Source organism: Nerophis ophidion, linkage group LG17 (genome assembly GCF_033978795.1).
Source record: "Nerophis ophidion isolate RoL-2023_Sa linkage group LG17, RoL_Noph_v1.0, whole genome shotgun sequence".
Classification (NCBI taxonomy): Eukaryota; Metazoa; Chordata; class Actinopteri; order Syngnathiformes; family Syngnathidae; genus Nerophis; species Nerophis ophidion.
The window spans coordinates 9,779,504-9,801,097 of record NC_084627.1 but is presented as its reverse complement, the minus strand read 5'-3'; the positions used below and the strand labels follow the sequence as shown (position 1 = coordinate 9,801,097).

General features: G+C 43.1%; 1 protein-coding gene across 4 annotated transcripts in view; it reads left to right on the top strand.

Moving 5' to 3' along the window:
* The window catches only part of LOC133535998 (zinc finger MIZ domain-containing protein 2-like), a 36,412-nt gene that overhangs the window by 7,219 nt on the left and 7,599 nt on the right, over window positions 1-21,594 (top strand). For 3 of the 4 annotated variants that reach the window (XM_061876131.1, XM_061876128.1, XM_061876130.1), the window contains exons 2-12: window positions 11,043-11,125; window positions 11,452-11,569; window positions 12,062-12,261; window positions 12,373-12,526; window positions 14,372-14,587; window positions 18,122-18,325; window positions 18,390-18,473; window positions 18,551-18,728; window positions 18,791-18,932; window positions 19,010-19,220; window positions 19,295-19,400. In XM_061876131.1, coding sequence (XP_061732115.1) covers window positions 11,076-11,125; window positions 11,452-11,569; window positions 12,062-12,261; window positions 12,373-12,526; window positions 14,372-14,587; window positions 18,122-18,325; window positions 18,390-18,473; window positions 18,551-18,728; window positions 18,791-18,932; window positions 19,010-19,220; window positions 19,295-19,400 — 1,663 coding nt within the window. In that variant the 5' untranslated portion in view covers window positions 11,043-11,075. Of the gene's footprint in view, window positions 1-11,042; window positions 11,126-11,451; window positions 11,570-11,766; window positions 11,951-12,061; window positions 12,262-12,372; window positions 12,527-14,371; window positions 14,588-18,121; window positions 18,326-18,389; window positions 18,474-18,550; window positions 18,729-18,790; window positions 18,933-19,009; window positions 19,221-19,294; window positions 19,401-21,594 lie in introns of those variants that run through there. The other variant, XM_061876132.1, reaches the window with a different exon arrangement.

Genomic DNA, 21,594 nt, shown 5'->3' with positions numbered 1-21,594 from the left:
TGTAGGTATATTTGATCTTATTTAATTTCCTTTTCTTATGTCCTCTGTGTATTTAATACATATTTGCATGTCCCATGACACATTAACTGTATGTAACATTGGTTGCATTTGTGTGCCATGTTGTTCCAGACCACAGCAAACGTTACCGAGCTCGCAAAGATTGATAGAATCTATTAGAAAAAGACAGCCTGCCATTTCCTTACCTTGGACACACTATACATTCTGACTTTCTAAGCCAGTAATTTCCAGGAGTTCTCTCACCTTCTGAGAAGTTTCCATTTTACTAAAGTTTTCCAATGTTGTAAAAATGTGTACAATAAATATTACGGTAAATTTCACTATTTCTGTCAACAAAGATTTGCGTCAGCCTGCAACACACTAATGTAGACATTTAAATCACGTGTTGCCTTCACTATAACATTTATATAAGGCATTTAATTTTCTGGGGCTCCAGACAGATTTTTTTGTTGTATTCTTGGTTCAATATGCTTCAAAATGGCTCTTTAGTTACACACAGAGATGGTTGTTGAAACTGGCAAACACAACAAAACATGCCCTAATAATTCAGAAAAAGGTATTTTGCATGCTCATATTGTCATACAAATTCACTGGAGCAATAATACCAATCCTACTTTATTCCAGTCCAATGTTATGATGCTTCTGTTTCACTCGGGGAATTTCAACTTCACTTGCGATCACTACAATTTAAGGCTGCATGTAAATTTGGAAAGTATAGCAAACATGATGAACTGAAGAGTTCAAATATTAGGGGTGTAACGGTACACAAAAATTTCGGTTCGGTACGTACCTCGGTTTAGGGGTCACGGTTTGGTTCATTTTCGGTACAGTAAGAAAACAACAAAATATATATTTTTTGGTTATTTATTTACCAAATTTGTAAACAATGGCTTTATCCTTTTAACATTGGGAAGACTATAATAATTCTGCCCAAGTTAATCCACATTAAACTGCCTCAAGTTGTTGCTCGGATTAAATAAAATGACAAAACTTTTCTTCTCCATATAAAAAGTGCAACATTAAACAGTTTCAAGTCAAGTCATCATGCTTAATTTATTACAGCATTTTGGGAAGCCTGTATTTGATTTTTATTATGTAAATGTTATATTTTCTCAACATGTGATAGCAGGGACCCTGCCATTCAAAACTAAGCTGCTACATTACTAATGATTAATGTAACTATAGCTGAAAAAATTGTACAATACCAATAGGAGAGACTATTCATCCCTGAACACCATGGAGTTCAAGTGAAATAACTAACAGGGCTTTGCTGCCCCTAACACACACACAGCAAAATAAGATAACGTTACTCCAAAACCTATTTAGCCTTCACCTTAAGCCAGGACTGTGAGTCATCAAGTCATCAAGTCAAGTCATCATGCTTAATACAGCATTTGGGAAGCCTGTATTTGATTTTTATTATATAAATGTTATATTTTTCTCAACATGTGATAGCAGGGACCCTGCCATTCAAACTAAGCTGCTACATTACTAATGATTAATGTAACTATAGCTGAAAAAAAATAGTACAATACCAATAGGAGAGACTATTCATCCCTGAACACCATGGAGTTCAAGTGAAATAACTAACAGGGCTTTGCTGCCCCTAACACACACACAGCAAAATAAGATAACGTTACGCTAAAACCTAATTAGCCTTCACCTTAAGCCAGGACTGCGAGCAAGCTGAGCTGCAGTTTAAGTTTCTAGAACATGGGTGTCCAACTCTGGCCCGCGGGCCAAATTTGGCCCGCCGTGTAATTTCATTTGGCCCTTGAGGCAATATCAAATTAACATCAGAGCTGGCCCGCCGCTGTAACACCGCATTCACCGCTAATACTCACACTCGTCAACCCTCCCAATTTTCCCGGGAGACTCCCAAAGTTCAGTGCCCCTCCCGATTTCCACCCGGACAATAATAGTGGGGGCGGGCCTTAAAAGCACTGCTTTTGGCGTTCTCTACATGTCGCCACGTCCACTTTTCTTCAATAAAAACAGCGTGCCGGCCCACTCACATAATATGTGCGGCTCTTACACACAAGTGTATGCAAGGCATACTTGGTCAACAGCCATACACGTCACACTGAGAGTGGCTGTACTAACAATGTTAACACTGTTACAAATATGAGCCACACTATGAACCCACAGCAAACAAGAATGACAAACACATTTCGGAAGAACATCCGCACCGTACCACAACATAAACACAACCGGACAAATACCCAGAACCCCTTGCATCACTAACTCTTCCGGGACGCTACAATATACACCCCCGCTACCACTAAACCCCGCCCCAACTTAAACCTGCCGCCGAAAAAAGGCATTACATTTCTGTTTTTATATAATTTGATATGCTATTGATATTTTTTAATTATTATTATTTGAAACTGGATTTTGCATTTCACTATAAAGTTATATAAGCCTGGCTTGGTCAATATTCAATGCAAAACTTGTTTGGGTCCTTATTAAAGGGTTCATTTGTTCAACCTCGGCCCGCGGCTTCGTTCAGTTTTAAATTTTGGCCCACTCTGTATTTGAGTTTGACACCCTTGATCTAGAACGTCAACGACCTCATAGTGATGTTAGTAGTAGTTGACTGGGAGGTGTTTATTATCATTTGGGGAGAGTACGCTGCCTTATGCTCCCCTGCTAAACACCTTTCTGCTCGACGCTGAAGCATTGACTACATGGGTTCTGAATACGCACTCCATTCTGTCCACTAAAGACGCTGAGATCATTATCCATGCGTTTGTTACGTCTCGCCTCGATTACTGTAACGTATTATTTTGGGGTCTCCCCATGTCTAGCATTAAAAGATTACAGTTGGTACAAAATGCGGCTGCTAGACTTTTGACAAGAACAAGAAAGTTTGATCACATTACGCCTGTACTGTATATCTTGCCGATTGTATTGTACCATATGTCCCGGCAAGAAATCTGCGTTCAAAGGACTCCGGCTTATTAGTGATTCCTAGAGCCCAAAAAAAGTCTGCGGGCTATAGAGCGTTTTCCGTTCGGGCTCCAGTACTCTGGAATGCCCTCCCGGTAACAGTTCGAGATGCCACCTCAGTAGAAGCATTTAAGTCTCACCTTAAAACTCATCTGTATACTCTAGCCTTTAAATAGACTCCCTTTTTAGACCAGTTGATCTGCCGTTTCTTTTCTTTTTCTTCTATGTCCCACTCTCCCTTGTGGAGGGGGTCCGGTCCGATCCGGTGGCCATGTACTGCTTGCCTGTGTATCGGCTGGGGACATCTCTGCGCTGCTGATCCGCCTCCGCTTGGGATGGTTTCCTGCTGGCTCCGCTGTGAACGGGACTCTCGCTGCTGTGTTGGATCCGCTTTGGACTGGACTCTCGCGACTGTGTTGGATCCATTGTGGATTGAACTTTCACAGTATCATGTTAGACCCGCTCGACATCCATTGCTTTCCTCCTCTCCAAGGTTCTCATAGTCATCATTGTCACCGACGTCCCACTGGGTGTGAGTTTTCCTTGCCCTTATGTGGGCCTACCGAGGATGTCGTGGTGGTTTGTGCAGCCCTTTGAGACACTAGTGATTTAGGGCTATATAAGTAAACATTGATTGATTGATTGATTGCTGATTGGCTGTTACCGCTTTGTATGTACTCAATCAGATGGTTGTGTGGGTGGGACAATGCTGGGTGCTGAGACAGAGGCAGAAGCAAAGCAGCTTGTTAAGACTCTATGTTAGAAACTCGTTCGGTACACCCCCGTACCGAAAAGGTTCACTACAAATACACGTAGCGTTACACCCCTACTAAATATACAATCAGCGATAAAGCCTAAGTAAGTTTCCTGTTTGACATGTTGACAGAGAGACTTTTTACAGCCGTGCAGTGTGGGGACTATGATTGTAATACATTCATTCATCAAGATAGTACATATTGTACTTCACATGCATGTTGGTTTTCAAAGTAGTATTAGTACTTACTAACACTATTGTTGCCTGGACTTCACCAGAGAAACATATTTTTGGGGAGTGGCTTCGTAGCAAACGATGAGAACCAGTTACTATCTTGTACTATTCTGTGAGTCCCGTGAAAGAGCCGTTCAAAAAACTCAATCGTAAGGCCAGCCGATGGTCGGACATATTAGTGTCTCGCAGTTCTGGTAGCTCCCGAGCGAGCAGTTTGAGTACCGTGTACTTCCTGGGTGTAGAACTGTACATCAGTCTTTTTCAACCTTTTCTCAGCCAAGGCACATTTTTTTCATTGAAAAAATCCCGAGGCGCACCAGCAGCAGAAAACAATGAAACTCAGCAGCCGGTATCGACAGTTAAAGTCGTTCTCGCAAATGTTGGGTATGAATTCAAACCGTAACCAAGCATGCATCACCATAGCTCCTGTCTCAAAGTAGGTGTACTATCACCACCTGTAACATTGAGTTGTTCTGTGTGTGGTGTTGTATTTCTTGTCTTGCGCTCCTATTTTGGTGTTGTCATGTACGGGTGTGCTCCACACGCTGGAAGTCTTTGCTGTCGTCCAGCATTCTGTTTTTGTTTACTTCTCAGCCAGTTCAGTTTTAGTTTGGTTTTGCTGAGCTTCAATGCCTTTTTGTTTATTTTGGGTTTAAGAATTTGATTTTTTTTTTACCTGCACGCTGCCTCCCGCTGTCATCTGCATATTGTGAGCACGACAAAGCATGTTTCTGTCATCTACAAGGCAATTAGCTACCTGCTGATATGGAAGAGTATTACACGGTTAAAGGGGAAAATTATCACAATTTCAAAAGGGTTAAAAACAATAAAAATCCGTTCCCAGTGGCTTGTTGTTTTTTTCAAAATTTTACCGGTCTCGGAATATCCCTAAATAAAGCTTTAAAGTGCCTTATTTTCGTCTCTCTGCGAAGACACTGGCCATTTCCCTGTGACGTCACACAGTGCTGCCAATTTAAACAAACAATGGGAATACCACAGCAAGATATAGCGACATTAGCTTGGATTCAAACTCGGATTTCAGCGATTCAACAGATTACACAGGTATTGAAACAGATGGTTGGAGTATGAAAATATTGAAGAAGAAACTGAAGCTATTGAGCGAATAGCTATTGACGCTATTCATAGTCATAGCATGGCCGAATAGCTGCGTTAGCATCGCCGGTAAAATGTGCGGACCAAACCATCAGGACTTTCGCATCTTTTGACACTGGAGCAACTTAAATCCGTCGATTGGTAAGTGTTTGTTTCGCATTAAATGTGGGTGGAAGGAAACGTAATATAGTTGCAAATGCATCTACAGGTTATCCTTACATCTCTGTGCCATGTCTGCTTTAGCACCGCCGGTAAATAGCATGTTAGCATCGATTAGCGTAGCATGTTAGCATTGATTAGCTGGCAGTCCACATCAACAAAACTCACCTTTGTGATTTCGTTGACTATCGTTGCAAATGCATCTGCAGGTTATCCATACATCTCTGTGCCATGTCTACTTTAGCATCGCCGGTCAAATGTGGAGACACTCTGGCACATTCAATGAGGGTCTGGTGGCAGACACTTTGGCATCTTGGGGCCAGTGGTGCAACTTGAATCCCTCCCTGTTAGTGTTGTTACACCCTCCGACAACACGCCGACGAGGCATGATGTCTCCAAGGTTCCAAAAAATAGTAAAAAAAAGGGAAAATAACAGAGCTGAGACCCGGTGTTTGTAATGTGTTGAAAATGAAAATGGTGGGTGTGTTACCTCGGCGACGTCACATTCTGACGTCATCGCCTCCAGCGCGATAAACAGAAAGGCGTTTAATTCGCCAAAATTCACCCATTTAGAGTTCGGAAATCGGTTAAAAAAATAGATGGTCTTTTTTCTGCACCATCAAGGTATATATTGACGCTTACATAGGTCTGCTGATAATGTTCCCCTTTAAACTGCCAAGCTCTTGACAGCACAGACAATAATTACTGGTTTGCAAAAATACTTTTAACCCAATTAGGTGAAATTACATAATTTCCCACGGCACACCAAACAAAATCTCACGGTATACTAGTGTGCCGCGGCACAGTGGTTGAAAAACTCTGCTGCACATGACTGTCCTGTCCTTGTACATTTAATGGACGTGAACATCACATGTTTTACCTTCTTCTGTTTACCACATGCGTCCTTCCCTGCCGCCATTATTTTAGTCGGTTCCTCTCTTTCCGCTCGGTAGGCGAGATGGCGACCTTGGAAGTTTGTCCCTTTACTGTACACTCACCTTTTGGGGTTTTTGGAGTACAATATTTGGCAGTTTTACTTACATCTTAGCGTGAGTGCAGTTATATACTCCAAAGACTAAGTAAAAATGTGCCTCAAGGTTAAGCCTGCTCCTTCCCCTTCCAACTATCCTTTGCATTTTTACGTGCAACTCCAATAAATTCTAACTTTGCAAATGGGTGGCTTGTTCTCCCCGCACATCACTTGTGGTTTTGCACTCTTGCAAAGGCACCAAAACTATAAAAAAAACAGCGTTATAGACTAAGGAACTTCTCAGGTAAGAAAAATGTAATATGCAAATTAAAGCTGCAAGCAGCGAAGAACGGACCGACTTTTGCTGGTGTTTCCTGCCTTTACCCATTCAACATATCTTTACCTGCACATTACCTACCTTCCCTGCATCCTGGGGTCCTACTGGTGCTTCTTTCTTTCACCCATACACACTGGTGCTTCCTGCCATCACCCAGACAACATATCTTTACCTGCACAGTACCTACCTTCTCTGTATCCTGGTGTCAAACTGGTGCCTCCTTCTTTCACCCAGTCAACATATCTTTACCTGCACAGTACCTACCTTCTCTGTATCCTGGTGTCAAACTGGTGCCTCCTTCTTTCACTCAGTCAACATATCTTTACCTGCACATTACCTACCTTCTCTGTATCCTGGTGTCAAACTGGTGCCTCCTTCTTTCACTCAGTCAACATATCTTTACCTGCACAGTACCTACCTTCTCTGTATCCTGGTGTCAAACTGGTGCCTCCTTCTTTCACCCAGTCAACATATCTTTACCTGCACATTACCTACCTTCTCTGTATCCTGGTGTCAAACTGGTGCTTCCTTCTTTCACTCAGTCAACATATTTTTACCTGCACATTACCTACCTTCTCTGTATCCTGGTGTCAAACTGGTGCCTCCTTCTTTCACCCAGTCAACATATCTTTACATGCACATTACCTACCTTCTCTGCATTGTGTGGTCACGCTGGTGCTTCCTGCTTTTAAGCGGCCATCTTGAGACAGCAGCAGCGCAGCGGTTCTTTGAAGGCTCGTGAAATCAAAACTGGAGCAGTTCGAAAATCTCTTTGCGCAACTTTTAATCAGAAGGGGTTCAATCTCTTTCCTGTGCGAGTTTGAAGCTGACACAACAAACGCGCTCAGAGGAGATAATGTTTGAAAAATAGTGATGGTTTTTTTTTTACAAAGCTTTTGTTTTGAAGGGGTAATTGCCAACTGCCTGTTGATTTTTGCTGGAGGATGTCAATTAATGAAATGTAGGTCTAAGTGAGACCTACATAGAGGTTTTTGTTTCATGTCTCTTCGACATTCCTACCGGGAGTTACAAGCAGTTTTGTCTGTGTTTTCTTCCCAAGAGCAGTTTTGTCAGTGTTTTATTCCTAGGGGGCGCTAGAGTGCAATGTTGAGTTTTGGGGTTTAGTGTTTTTATTAAATCGCAATTTTCACCAGTACTGATGTGTGTGTCGAGTTTGAAGCATTTTAACAGGGTCAAATTACAGCTCAAAGAGGCAAAAATTACATTTTTTAGGAAACTTTTATTTTGAAGGGGTTCTTGCAACTTCCTGTTGATTTTTTATGAAGGATGTAAGTGTGTGAAATGTTAGTCTCAGTCAGACCTTCATAGAGGTTTTTGTTTCATGTCTCTACGACATTCCTAACGGAGGTTACAAGCAGTTTTGTCTGGTTTTTTTTTCAAGGGGGCGCTAGAGCGCAATTTTGAGTTTTTTTTTTTTTTTTTTTGATAAGATCGCAATTTTCGCCAGTCCTGATGTGTGTGTCGAGTTTGGTGAGTTTTGAAGCATGTTAAGGGGGTCAAATTACAGCTCAAAGATGCGGCGATATAATAATAATAATAAAATACCTGAGAAATACAATAGGGTCCTCCTGTCTCAAAGGGACATCGGTCTCTAATTAGAGCACTTCAGGGTTTCCCCTAATGCACATGAGCCACCACACCTTTTTAGGATTTGTTTATTTTATGTGAAAACTAAATAAAATAATATCATGCATTGTAGCATCCAGAAGAAGTCACACAGAGTCTGACGCTCTTTTTTAACTTTTATTGCCAATCTTAAGCTAACAACGGGCCCACTTCCATCAAGTATTTCCTCCCTAGCACACACATCCGCCTCTGTTTCATTCCTAGACACGCACTTCTTCATTCTCCACCGACAAGGTGTGCTGGCAGACCGTGGGGAAAATGAACATAATGACACACAAACACACACGTTAATATGAGCAGATAGTTACAGGATATATGTAGTTTATACCACCTACTCAGTGGTCTAGTGGTTAGAGTGTACGCCCTGAGATGGGTAGGTTGTGAGTTCCAACCCCGGCTGAGTCATACCAAAGACTGTAAAAAAATGGGAGCCATTACCTCCCTGCTTGGCACTCAGCATCAATGCTTGGAATTGGGGGTTAAATCACCACAAATGATTCCCGGGCGCTGCACTGCTGCTGCCCACTGAAATGTAGGTCTAAGTGAGACCTACATAGAGGTTTTTGTTTTATGTCTCTATGACATTCCTACTGGAAGTGATGGAGGGGATGGGTCAAATGCAAAAGACAAATTTCCTCACACATAGTGTGTGACGATCATTGGTACTTTAACTTTTTTAACTTAAGTTTTTTTTTTGCTCACTGTTGACTTGTGATGCACCAGAAATTTGGCTGAAAAAAGACTTCCTTTGATCCCCTGAACAGCGCTGCCGAAACCGGTTGTTGACGTAAGCCATACCTGCGGGGTTGTCTGGCTCTGAGGGGGCGTGTCTGCCATGAGGACGCACCTGAATATACTTCCTTGCAGCTCGCCGTTTGTCGCGGAAGTAAAGAGTCTCTCAACGCGAGTACAGTCTACAATAACACCAGAAAACAATGCTAGATTTGTTGTCAGTCCTTTTTGATTCAATGACTAAAAGAATTGGAGGAATCCCTACAAAAAAGAAATAGATATAAGTACGTTGTACATATATCAGCAACAAATAAATACCGTATGTCCTTGAATTGCCGCCGGGGCACTAATTAATTTAAAACCTCTTCTCACCCCGGCGCTTACCAAAGGCATGCGGTAAATATAGGCCTGCGCTTAAATTTGAGTGTGATGTAAGGATACCATCATGAAAAGCACATTTAATAAAAAAAAACGTTATCATGGTCTTACCTTTACTTATAAATGAAGTCCATGCGCAGCTCCTTCTGATCAAAAGCATCGATAACTTGTTTATAGAAGTCTTCCTTATCTTTCTTCAGTTTAAAAGTCTCTGTCTCGATGGAGATCTTCCTTTATTACCTCCTGCTTCGATTGAAAGTCCAGTTTAGAAAACTGTTTCATTTTAGATATGTAATCCTCCATGTTAAAAGTGCAAGCGAGAGGAAAAAATAAACACACGCTGCTCACTCTTGCTGCTTGTTGTCACAAGAAGGATCACTAGCGCCCTCTACCACCAGGAAGCCGGAGTCATTTAATAACTCATATTTGACACACGCAGCTACGGTATATTAATAAAACATAGCTGCTTACTGTTCTTTTTAGCATTTTCAATAGCTTGGACCTTAAATCCTACTGAATAGCTCTTAATCTCCTTCCCTTTATGCGATTTCAAACTATTGAAATCAGCCTCCTCCATTTTGAAAATGATGTCAAGGGAAGTGTCACTCGTGACGTGACGAGTTTGACCCGGGGGAAATTCTAGGCAGAAGCTAATTGTTTGGCAAAACGGGTTTGACCCGGCGGAAATTTTAGACATGCGCTAATAAAAATAATATTTTGTGAAACGAGTTTGACCTGGCGTTAACCCTGAGCCGGCGGTAATGCTACGCATTAGCATTAGCATAAGATAATTATTTTGCGAAACGAGTTAGACCCGGCAGTAATTCTAGGCAGGCGCATAAATATGGTATACCATCCACTTCTTCTCAGCATTGTCCTTCACACTCACGGGTGGCATAGCTCGGTTGGTAGAGTGGCCGTGCCAGCAACTTGAGGGTTGCAGGTTCGATTCCAGCTTGTGCCATCGTAGTTACTGCCGTTGTGTCCTTGGGCAAGACACTTTACCCACCTGCTCCCAGTGCCACCCACACTGGTTTGAATGTAAAAATTAGATATTGGGTTTCACTATGTAAAGCGCTTTGAGTCACTAGAGATAAAGTGCTATATAAATATAATTCACTTCACTTCACTCTTTGACTGGTGCAGGAGGAACGACGCAAGTTATCCGCTCATGTCTACGATAAGAGCCGACTTATTACCACAATTGTCTCACCGAAACCTGCCGTTTAACATGTGATAGAGAACCATGTTAGCTTGACCGCTCTGTTCCATAGTAACACCCACAGTGGTTTAAATGTAACTCAGATATTGGGTGTCACTATGTAAAGCGCTTTGAGTCACTTGAGAAAAGTGCTATATAAATATAATTCACTTCACTTCACTTTCTTCCCACATGTTGATTTGTCCGGCTAGCCATTAGCTAATGCTAGCGAGTGAGACGGTGGATGTTTTGTCGGGTTTGTTAAAGGTGACATTGGGGAAGTCGTCACCGCAACGTTTGAGTGTAACAATTATCTGGGAGACGGCGCATATCCCTGAAAAAACAACAACTTGTAAGCGGCAGTAACCGCCGTGTTAGCAAGGGAACACTTCAACTCCTTTTGTAATCAACAAGCTAAATTTAGCCCGCAGCCTCCCGACGCCCCCGTGAGGCTGTGAGGCGAGCGCTCGCCACGTCCACACACGTAAGCCGGCGCCACCATGGTGACCGTGACCACGTGACTGATCTTGTTTGTGCTTTGTCTTTTCAGGGGGGGCTCCCCGAGCAGCCCCATGTCCCCCCGATGAAACCTCTTAACTCCATGAAACGAGCCCTGCCTCCCACACCACAAAGGTACACACACACACACACACACACACTGATGGTTGTGCTCCTCTTACGTAATCAGATCTCCAACAGTACTATTTCATGATATCAAATAGAAGAACGAGTAAAAAAATAAAAGTAATTAGGTTAGCAATGAGCTGCTAAAGTGTTGTTACTTGCTGTCGTGACAAAGCAGGATGTGTGGTCATGTCTCCTTTATGTCGGTCAAATAAGTCCTAACAAGCGGCTGATTGCACTTAATCCGTAACGAGGACTACTGACGGGAGTGGTGTGTGCCGATTAAAGCTGGTGCCAAGTGCCTCGCTCTCAACGCCGCCCTCCTCTCTCCGCAGCGGTGACGGCGCCTTTCTAAATGAGCCAGTCTCCTGGCAACCAGGCACCAATCAGCACCCAGGATCTCTCTCTGTAGTGACCACCGTGTGGGGCGTGGCCAATCCCACGCACAGCCAGGTAATCAACGCACTTAATGCCTGTCCAAAAAACACCAATCTGTACGTATTTGACACTGCTGTTCTGCGTCTTGGGGTTAGTTCTTTGTAGCTTCACACCTTTGCTGTTGTGATGAAGAAAGCACCCTGGCCCTGTAACTGTGCTGGTGCAGCCAGTATGACTCCATCTTCTATTGTATCGCTGATCTGTGTGCCTAGGTACCCACCTGGACGTTAGCATTCGCCCTGGCCGGGATTTGAACCCCAGACCACTGTATTAAGAGCCAGCGCTGTTACACACTGAGCTACCCAGTCGCTCCTAACGTCTCTGTGCAGAAGAGCACAATACTGGGAACCGCTAAGATCCTGCACAGAACCCGAGCTTGAAGGAGATACCGCCCGGGTATATGCGCGTTTTACCTGTGTCCAGAATTGAGGGACACCCCGTTTCCTGTCATCTCTGTAAAGACACGCGTCTCTGGTCCGCCTGGCCTGACTACCGCTTGCTCTGCAGGTTATAGGAGCACCCATGGGTCCCAGCGAGAGCACGGGCGGGCACATGATGCCGGGCGGTGGCCCCGGCATGGCCGGCGCCATGGGCCCCCAATTTATGGGCCAGCAGGCTTACAGCGAGGCCATGTCTAAAGGCTACGGGCAGCCTGTCATGTACGGACGGCCCAACGCGGCGTACAATTCCTCAGCGTACGCCGGCAGGTATGTGACGTAGAAGTTGTATGCAACGATAAAAGTTACAAAGAACGTTACTTTTGTTGACATGTTGACATCGCTCCGTCATCATCACAAAGTCTCTCTCCCCTCCCGCAGTTACTCCGGTAACGGTGGTGGCCTGGTGCGCCCCTCCTCAGACTTCACAACCGCGGCCGCCGCTGCCGTAGCCGCCGCCACGGCAACAGCCACGGCCACGGCGACAGTTGCAGCGATCCAGGAGAAGCAGAACCAGGAATTGAACTACAGTCAGGTAATTAAAGTGTTGCGTGCGACCAGTCTTTACTCTCAGGGAATAAAACACACTGGTCGATCCCAATTTCTTTTAAATGACATACATGTTGAGTAAAAAAAGGACCACTGAGACAGAATAGTACTTGGCCAGATTTTACTAAAGCTGCAGGAGACCAGCCCTCACAACGCAACAATAGCATCACCTAGCAAGGTCTAAAAGTCAGACAAAAGAAGTTACCGTATTTTTCGGATTATAAATCGCTCCGGAGTATAAATCGCAACGGCCGAAAATGCATAATAAAGAAGGAAACAAACATATATATATGTCGCACTGGAGTATAAGTCGCATTTTTGGGAGAAATGTATTTGATAAAATCCAAAAGCAAGAATAGACATTTGAAAGAACATTTTAAATAAATAAAGAATAATGAACAACATGCTGAATAAGTGTACGTTATATGAGGCATAAATAACCAACTAAGAAGGAGCCTGCTATGTTAACGTAACATATTATGGTAAGAGTCATTCTAATAACTATAACATATAGAACATGCTATACAGTGGGGCAAAAAAGTATTTAGTCAGCCAGCGATTGTGCAAGTTCTCCCACGTAAAATGATGACAGAGGTCTGTTGTTTTCATCATAGGTACACTTCAACTGTGAGAGACAAAATGTGAAAAAATCCCGGAATTCACATTGTAGGAATTTTAAAGAATTTATTTGTAAATTATGGTGGAAAATAAGTATTTGGTCACTTCAAACAAGGAAGATCTCTGGCTCTCACAGACCTGTAACTTCTTCGTTAAGAAGCTCTTCTGTCCTCCACTCGTTACCTGTATTAATGGCACTTGTTTGAACTCGTTATCTGTATAAAAGACACCTGTCCACAGCCTCAAACAGTCAGACTCCAAACTCCACTATGGCCAAGACCAAAGAGCTGTCGAAGGACACCAGGAAAAGAATTGCAGACCTGCACCAGACTGGGAAAAGTGAATCTACAATAGGCAAGCAGCTTGATGTGAAAAAATCAACTGTGGGAGCATCCATCCATCTTCTTCCGCTTATCCGAGGTCGGGTCGCGGGGGCAGCAGCCTAAACAGGGAAGCCCAGACTCTCCTCTCCCCAGCCACTTCGTCCAGCTCTTCCCGGGGGATCCCGAGGCGTTCCCAGGCCAGCCGGGAGACATAGTCTTCCCAACGTGTCCTGGGTCTTCCCCGTGGCCTCCTACCGGTTAGACATGCCCTAAACACCTCCCTCGGGAGGCGTTCGGGTGGCATCCTGACCAGATACCCGAACCACCTCATCTGGCTCCTCTCCATGTGGAGGAGCAGCGGCTTTACTTTGAGTTCCTCCCGGATGACAGAGCTTCTCACCCTATCTCTAAGGGAGAGCCCTGCCACCCGGCGGAGGAAACTCATTTCGGCCGCTTGTACCCGTGATCTTGTCCTTTCGGTCATGACCCAAAGCTACCGCGACCCGATCTCTGATAAGCGGAAGATGATGGATGGAACAACAAATAAGTATACCGGCCGCACAAACATCTCCAGAGCGGAAAAGAACCAATAGCGTGATCACACAATACAATGTTATACTCAAGCATATCACAAATATGTGCATAATCCAGGGCAGCCATGTCTCACACAAACCAGAGCCGTGTACAGAGAGAGTGTGGCCAAGTTGGGAGCAAACATGGCGCCCTGTAGTCACAGGAGGGGCTTTTGACCAATCATTTGAGAGATCATCTGGCCATTCTCTCTCTGATTGAAGCCCCTCACATGACTACAGGGCGCCATGTTTGCTCCCAACTTTGAAACTGAGTTGGCCAACCCCCCTCACATAACCTTTCGCCCCACTTCCTGACAGATGGGCGGAGCCTCTGCCTACAGCACCCAGTTCCTGTCTCATTCAGGCCCTCGTGGACCCGGAGGGATGAGCACCAGCGGGATGGTCCCCACCAGGCCTGGACCACAACCACCCCCCGGCGGGAGCTTGTATCCCCCCCACCCTGGCCCCGCCCAGAAGATGCATGCAGGCTATCCTGGCGCTCAGCAAGGCCTCAAGCGGACCTTCCCCTCCGAGGTCAGTCAGTGTCATGTTCATGCTGAATGGCCTCTGACCTTTAAAGGGGAACTGCACTTTTTTTGGTACTCTTATTGTTCACAATCATTATGAGACACAAGACAAAAGGTTGTTTTTTTGCAGTCTAACAATGTAAAATTTTGACTCATTTTTGGTGGCTAGCAATGCAGCTAATGAGAGCAATCAATTCTACCTCTAAATCAATTTAAAATGTGTCCAAAAACCATCAATACTTGATTTAAGTTTAGTGACCTTTATAATAACCAAGTTGTAACGACATTGTTATTGTAAGAGTGAACACTGAGGAACTATTTTTCTAGTGTACTAACATTGGCGTGCTATGGTATTAGCTGTAAAAGCTAGCTACGGAAAGAGCACTGTGATAGGACACCAACATGAACAATCATTACAATATCTGTAAAGTATTATTTCATATTTAGTTTGTACACAGCTAGCCACACAACGTATGCATTGTAGTCGCAATAACACGCATGACGTGCTGCGTGTATCATGATCAATATTAAGTGAGACTCACTCCATGGTCCAGCAGGCCAGGGAATTTTTTCCGGTTTATTTTGGTAAGCACTCTATTTATGTGAAAATAGCACGTCTTCAAGTTCCACATTTTTCAGCTTGAAGTCACTTTCACTTCACTCTCTCGGCTTCCGTCTGCTCCAGCGTCTTCGTGCTGCCTTCTAGAAGCAGCAGTTCATCCTCCAAATATTCAGGTTCAAAATTATAAGGTTGTGAATCCTCATTTGTCCAAAATAGTTATTTTTCGTCTCTGTTACCGAACTTGCCATGATTAGAACACCTCGCGTTTGTTTCCAGAAGTAGGAACACACATTTGTTGCCAGAAGTAAGTGCGCTGCTGTGGAAACAGAGATAAATGTGCCGAGGAATTTGTTCTGGCAATGATTAAAATGACTAAAATACGGTAGATATTGTACATGTTGTTATGAAGGTGTCTGTTACTACAATTTTATATATATATATATATATATATATATATATACTTGCAGCATGTATATAAAATGTTAATGGAGGGTTTTGAAGTTGTTTTAGAGCAGGGGTCACCATAGCAGTGCCCGTAAGGACCAGATGAGTCGCCCACTGGCCTGTTCTAAAAATAGCTCAAATAGCAGCACTTACCAGTGAGCTGCCTCTATTTTTTAAATTTCATTTTTTTACTAGCAAGCTGGTCTCGCTTTGCTCGACATTTTTAATTCTAAGAGAGACAAAACTCATAGAATTTGAAAATCCAAGAAAATATTTTAAAGACTTGGTCTTCACTTGTTTAAATAAATTCATTTTTTTTAACTTTGCTTCTTATAACTTTCAGAAAGACAATTTTAGAGAAAAAACACAACCTTAAAAATGATTTTAGGATTTTTAAACACATATACCTTTTTACCTTTTAAATTCCTTCCTCTTCTTTCCTGACAATTTAAATCAATGTTCAAGTAAATTTATTTGTTTTATTGTAAAGAATAATTAATTTTAATTTAATTCTTCATTTTAGCTTCTGTTTTTTCGACGAAGAATATTTGTGAAATTTTTTTCAAACTTATTATAAATTAAAATTAAAAAAAATTATTCTGGCAAATCTAAAAAATCTGTAGAATCAAATTTAAATCTTATTTCAAAGTTTTTTGAATTTCTTTTAAACATTTTGTTCCGGATAATCTACTAATGATGTTCCATAAATTATTTTTTCAATATTTTCAAAAAGATTCGAATTAGCTAGTTTTTCCCTTCTTTTTTTCGGTTGAATTTTGAATTATAAAGAGTCAAAATTGAAGATAAACTATGTTTCAAAATTAAATGTTCTTTTTTTCCGTGTTTTCTCCTCTTTTAAACCGCTCAAGTAAGTGTTTTTTTAAATCATTTATTCTCTACAAAAAAACCTAGAAGGAAAAAAAATGTATGACGGAATGGCAGACAGAAATACCCATTATTTTTTTTTAAATATTTATCTGTTTCTATATATATTTATTGTGAGAAATCATAAAGATGATCAATGTTTCCACAAAGATAAATATAATTAATTATTAATAATAACATAGAGTTAAAGGTAAACTGAGCAAATTGGCTATTTCTGGCAATTTATTTAAGTGTGTATCAAACTGGTAGCCCTTCGCATTAATCAGTACCCAAGAAGTAGCTCTTTGTTTCAAAAAGGTTGGTGACCCCTGTTTTAGAGGCTTTCAAGGCTACAACGATGGCTGCCATTGGCCGCATCTTCCAAGCGTTTTTTTATTATATTTAAAAACCCAGAAAAAGATGTGTTCTGGTCTTTCATAAGGATTGTGAACTAGAGGCCAAACAAGTGCAGTTCTGGTCTTTCATAAGGATTGTGAACTATAGGCCAAACAAGTGCAGTTCTGGTCTTTCATAAGGATTGTGAACTATAGGCCAAACAAGTGCAGTTCTGGTCTTTCATAAGGATTGTGAACTAGAGGCCAAACAAGTGCAGTTCTGGTCTTTCATAAGGATTGTGAACTATAGGCCAAACAAGTGCAGTTCTGGTCTTTCATAAGGATTGTGAACTATAGGCCAAACAAGTGCAGTTCTGGTCTTTCATAAGGATTGTGAACTAGAGGCCAAACAAGTGCAGTTCTGGTCTTTCATAAGGATTGTGAACTAGAGGCCAAACAAGTGCAGTTCTGGTCTTTCATAAGGATTGTGAACTAGAGGCCAAACAAGTGCAGTTCTGGTCTTTCATAAGGATTGTGAACTATAGGTCAAACAAGTGCAGTTCTGGTCTTTCATAAGGATTGTGACCTATAGGCCAAACAAGTGCAGTTCTGGTCTTTCATAAGGATTGTGAACTAGAGGCCAAACAAGTGCAGTTCTGGTCTTTCATAAGGATTGTGAACTATAGGCCAAACAAGTGCAGTTCTGATCTTTAATAAGGATTGTGAACTATAGGCCAAACAAGTGCAGTTCTGGTCTTTAATAAGGATTGTGAACTATAGGCCAAACAAGTGCAGTTCTGGTCTTTAATAAGGATTGTGAACTATAGGCCAAACAAGTGCAGTTCTGGTCTTTAATAAGGATTGTGAACTATAGGCCAAACAAGTGCAGTTCTGGTCTTTCATAAGGATTGTGAACTATAGGCCAAACAAGTGCAGTTCTGGTCTTCCATAAGGACTGTGAACTATAGGCCAAACAAGTGCAGTTCTGGTCTTCCATAAAGATTGTGAACTATAGGCCAAACAAGTGCAGGTCTGGTCTTTAATAAGGATTGTGAGCTATAGGCCAAACAAGTGCAGTTCTGGTCTTCCATAAGGATTGTGAACTATAGGCCAAACAAGTGCAGTTCTGGTCTTTCATAAGGATTGTGAACTATAGGCCAAACAAGTGCAGTTCTGGTCTTTCATAAGGATTGTGAACTATAGGCCAAACAAGTGCAGTTCTGGTCTTTCATAAGGATTGTGAACTATAGGTCAAACAAGTGCAGTTCCCCTTGAAACTGAGCTTTGTGTTCAGAGACTCTGTCAAGTATGAATCAATGTTCTTGAACCTTTGCAGGGTTTTCCCGCCCAGCACTTTGGTCCTGGTGGGATGTCGCCGTACGCTCAGCAGCCTGTGCAGTACCCCCCCGGACCCCAGCAGCGATGCGCCCCCTCCCCCTCCAGCCGCCTGCCCCCCATCAGCCAGTACGGGTCGGGCTCACACAACCCGGCTCAGTTCCCACCCGGTGCCGGCCAGCCCAACCCACCCCAGTATTATAAGGTAAGTGGATGCCATCCTTCAGAGGCCACGCCCCCTTCTGATGCTTCCTGTTTGCGTTCTCCAGTCAGAACCGTTTAACGGCCAGAGTAGCCTGCCCCCTGGGGGCCCAGGAGGATACAACGCCTTCACGCAGGCGGCAGCCAGTGGGGTAAGTAAGACCTGTCGTCATGACGACCGTCAGGTTTTGAAGCATTAAAACATTGGCCGGTTGTCTCCGCCTCTCAGCCGGGGCGGGGTGGGGGGATGCCGGTGTATCCCAGCTCCCCCATGGGCGGGAACCCCACGCCTCCCATGACTCCTGGGACATCCATGCCACCCTACCTCTCTCCGGGACATGACACCAAACCCCACTACCTGCCCCCGGACCTCAAAAGCAGCATGGGCGGCCCCCAGCCCACGACAGGTGAGACAGCGTTAGACTGCCATAGAAGAAGAAGAAGCTGATGTGACCTTTAACCCCTCAAGGTAACCCCAGTGATGACCTCCGCCTGACCTTTCCCGTGCGGGACGGCGTGGTCTTGGAGCCGTTCAGGCTGGAACACAACTTGGCCGTCAGCAACCACGCCTTCCAGCTCAAAGACTCGGTCTACAAGACGCTCATGATGAGGTGGGCGGGGCTACTACTTATTCCGCACGCCGCCGCTCTGACGTCCTGTCTGAGCGCTGTGCTGTCGCCCTCCACAGGCCAGACCTGGAGCTGCAGTTCAAGTGTTATCACCACGAGGACCGCCAGATGAACACCAACTGGCCCGCCTCCGTGCAGGTGAGCGTCAACGCCACGCCGCTGTCCATCGAGCGCGGCGACAACAAGACCTCCCACAAGCCCTTGTACCTCAAACAAGTGTGCCACCCCGGACGCAACACCGTCCAGATCACAGTCACCGCCTGCTGCTGCGTGAGTTTTGCTGCCCACAGCCCAGGGAGCAGGTGAGCGACCGTGGGCGTGGCTGACGGTGTTCTCTTTTGCAGTCGCACCTGTTTGTGCTGCAGCTGGTCCATCGGCCCTCCGTCAGGTCGGTGCTGCAAGGCCTCATGAAGAAGAGGCTGCTGCCCGCCGAGCACTGCATCACTAAGAGTGAGACCTCACACTCCTTTGTCGCCCTGCATGTTGATCCGTGCTGTTATGTGACCGCAAGAGGCTGAGGGGTTCAGCCTTGTTTTTAGTGAACACTTAGGGCTACTATGATACTGTATTTTAATTTTGGTCTTTATTGCAGTACTTGGAGAGCCAAGTGTTTTCTGAGGTGGTACTTGAGAACTGCTGACCCTATTTATGTTAAAAATACCGTATTTCCTTGACTTGCCGCCGAGTATGCGCCTGCCTTGAATTACTGCCGGGTCAAACTCGTCACGTCACGAGTGACACTTCACCTGTCATCATTTTCAAAATGGAGGAAGCTGATTTCAATAATTTGAAATCACATAAAGGGAAGAAGATTAAAAGCTATTCCAGGGGTTGCGAACCTTTTTGGCTGAGAGAGCCATACAAGCTAAATATTTTTAAAAGTATTTCCGTGAGAGCCATTACATTTTTTTTATTTTTTTCAACACTGAATATATGCGTGCATTTTTAATAAAGACCAACATTTTTAGAGTATAATAAGTCTCTTATTCGTTTTAATAACGTTATTCTGAGGTTAACAAAAAATAAATAATTCTTGCCATTAATGCGATTTCTTGAACGGATGCGGTAGAAATCGGATGGATGGATGGAAATGCATGAGAATGTTTTATATTTTGAACGTTATTTTTGACACTGATTACCAGCGGAATTATTCATTACTTATCGTGTCAAGCAATGTCAGCTAAGATTTATCTGAAAGCCAGGTGCAGTCATCAAAAGAGCCACATCTGGCTCTAGAGCCGTAAGTTCCCTACCCCCGAGCTATTCCGTAGCATTTAAGGTCCAAGCTGTTGAATATGCTAAAAAGGACAGTAAGCAGCTATGTTTTATTAATATACCGTAGCTGCGTGTGTCAAATATGAGTCGTTAAATGACTCCCGCCTCCTGGTGGTAGAGGGCGCTAGTGATCCTTCTTGCGACTACTCTGCTGCAGAAGAAGTGACAACAAGCAGCAAGAGTGAGCAGCGATCGTTTATTTTTTCCTCTCGCTTGCACTTTTAACATGGAAGATTACATATCTAAAATAAAACCGTTTTCTAAACTGGACTTTCAATCAAAGCAGGAGGTAATAAAGGAAAATCTCCATCGAGACAGACAGGCTTTTAAAACTGAAGAAAGATAAGGAAGACTTCTATAAACAATTTATCGATGCTTTTGATCAGAAGGAGCTGCGCATGGACTTCATTTATAAGTAAAGGTAAGACCATAATAATGTTATTTTTATTAAATGTGCTTTTCCTGATGGTGTCCTTACATCACACTCAAATTTATAAGCGCATGCTTGCCTTTACCGTATGCCTTTGGTAAGCGCCGGAGTGAGAAGAGGTTTTAAATTATCGCCCCGGCCGGAGGTAATTCAGGGAAATACGGTATGTTAAAAATATACAAATTGAATCACAAGTTTGGAGATAAAAATCCCTGTTAGTTTTTTTTCTCAATGTTGTAGCCTGACTCCTTTGTCCAACTGGTATTGGCTGTGTTTAGGCAGTATTACCGCCTGTGCATGATTGTAGGCAATGTACCGTATTTTACTTGGCCAGGTTTTACTAAAGCTGCAGGAGACCAGCCCTCACAACGCAACAATAGCATCACCTAGCAAGGTCTAAAAGTCAGACAAAAGAACTTACTGTATTTTTCGGATTATAAATCGCTCCGGAGTTAAGTCGCACCTGCCGAAAATGCATAATAAAGAAGGAAAAAAATCATATATAAGTCGCATTTTTGGGGAAAATTTATTTGATAAAACCAACACTAAGTATAGAAATTTGAAAGGCAATTTAAAATAAATAAAGAATAGTGAACAACAGGCTGAATAAGTGTACGTTATATGAGGCATAAATAACCAACTGAGAAGGTGCCTGCTATGTTAACCTAACATATTATGGTAAGAGTCATTCAAATAACTATAACATATAGAACATGCTATTCGTTTACCAAACAATCTGTCACTCCTAATCGCTAAATCCCATGAAATCTTGTACGTCTAATCTCTTACGTGAATGAGCTAAATAATAATATTTGATATTTTACGGTAATGTGTTTAATAATTTCACACATAAGTCGCTCCTGAGTATAAGTCGCACCCCCGGCCAAACTATGAAAAAAACTGCAATTTATAGTCCGAAAAATACGGTAGTTGTGTGTT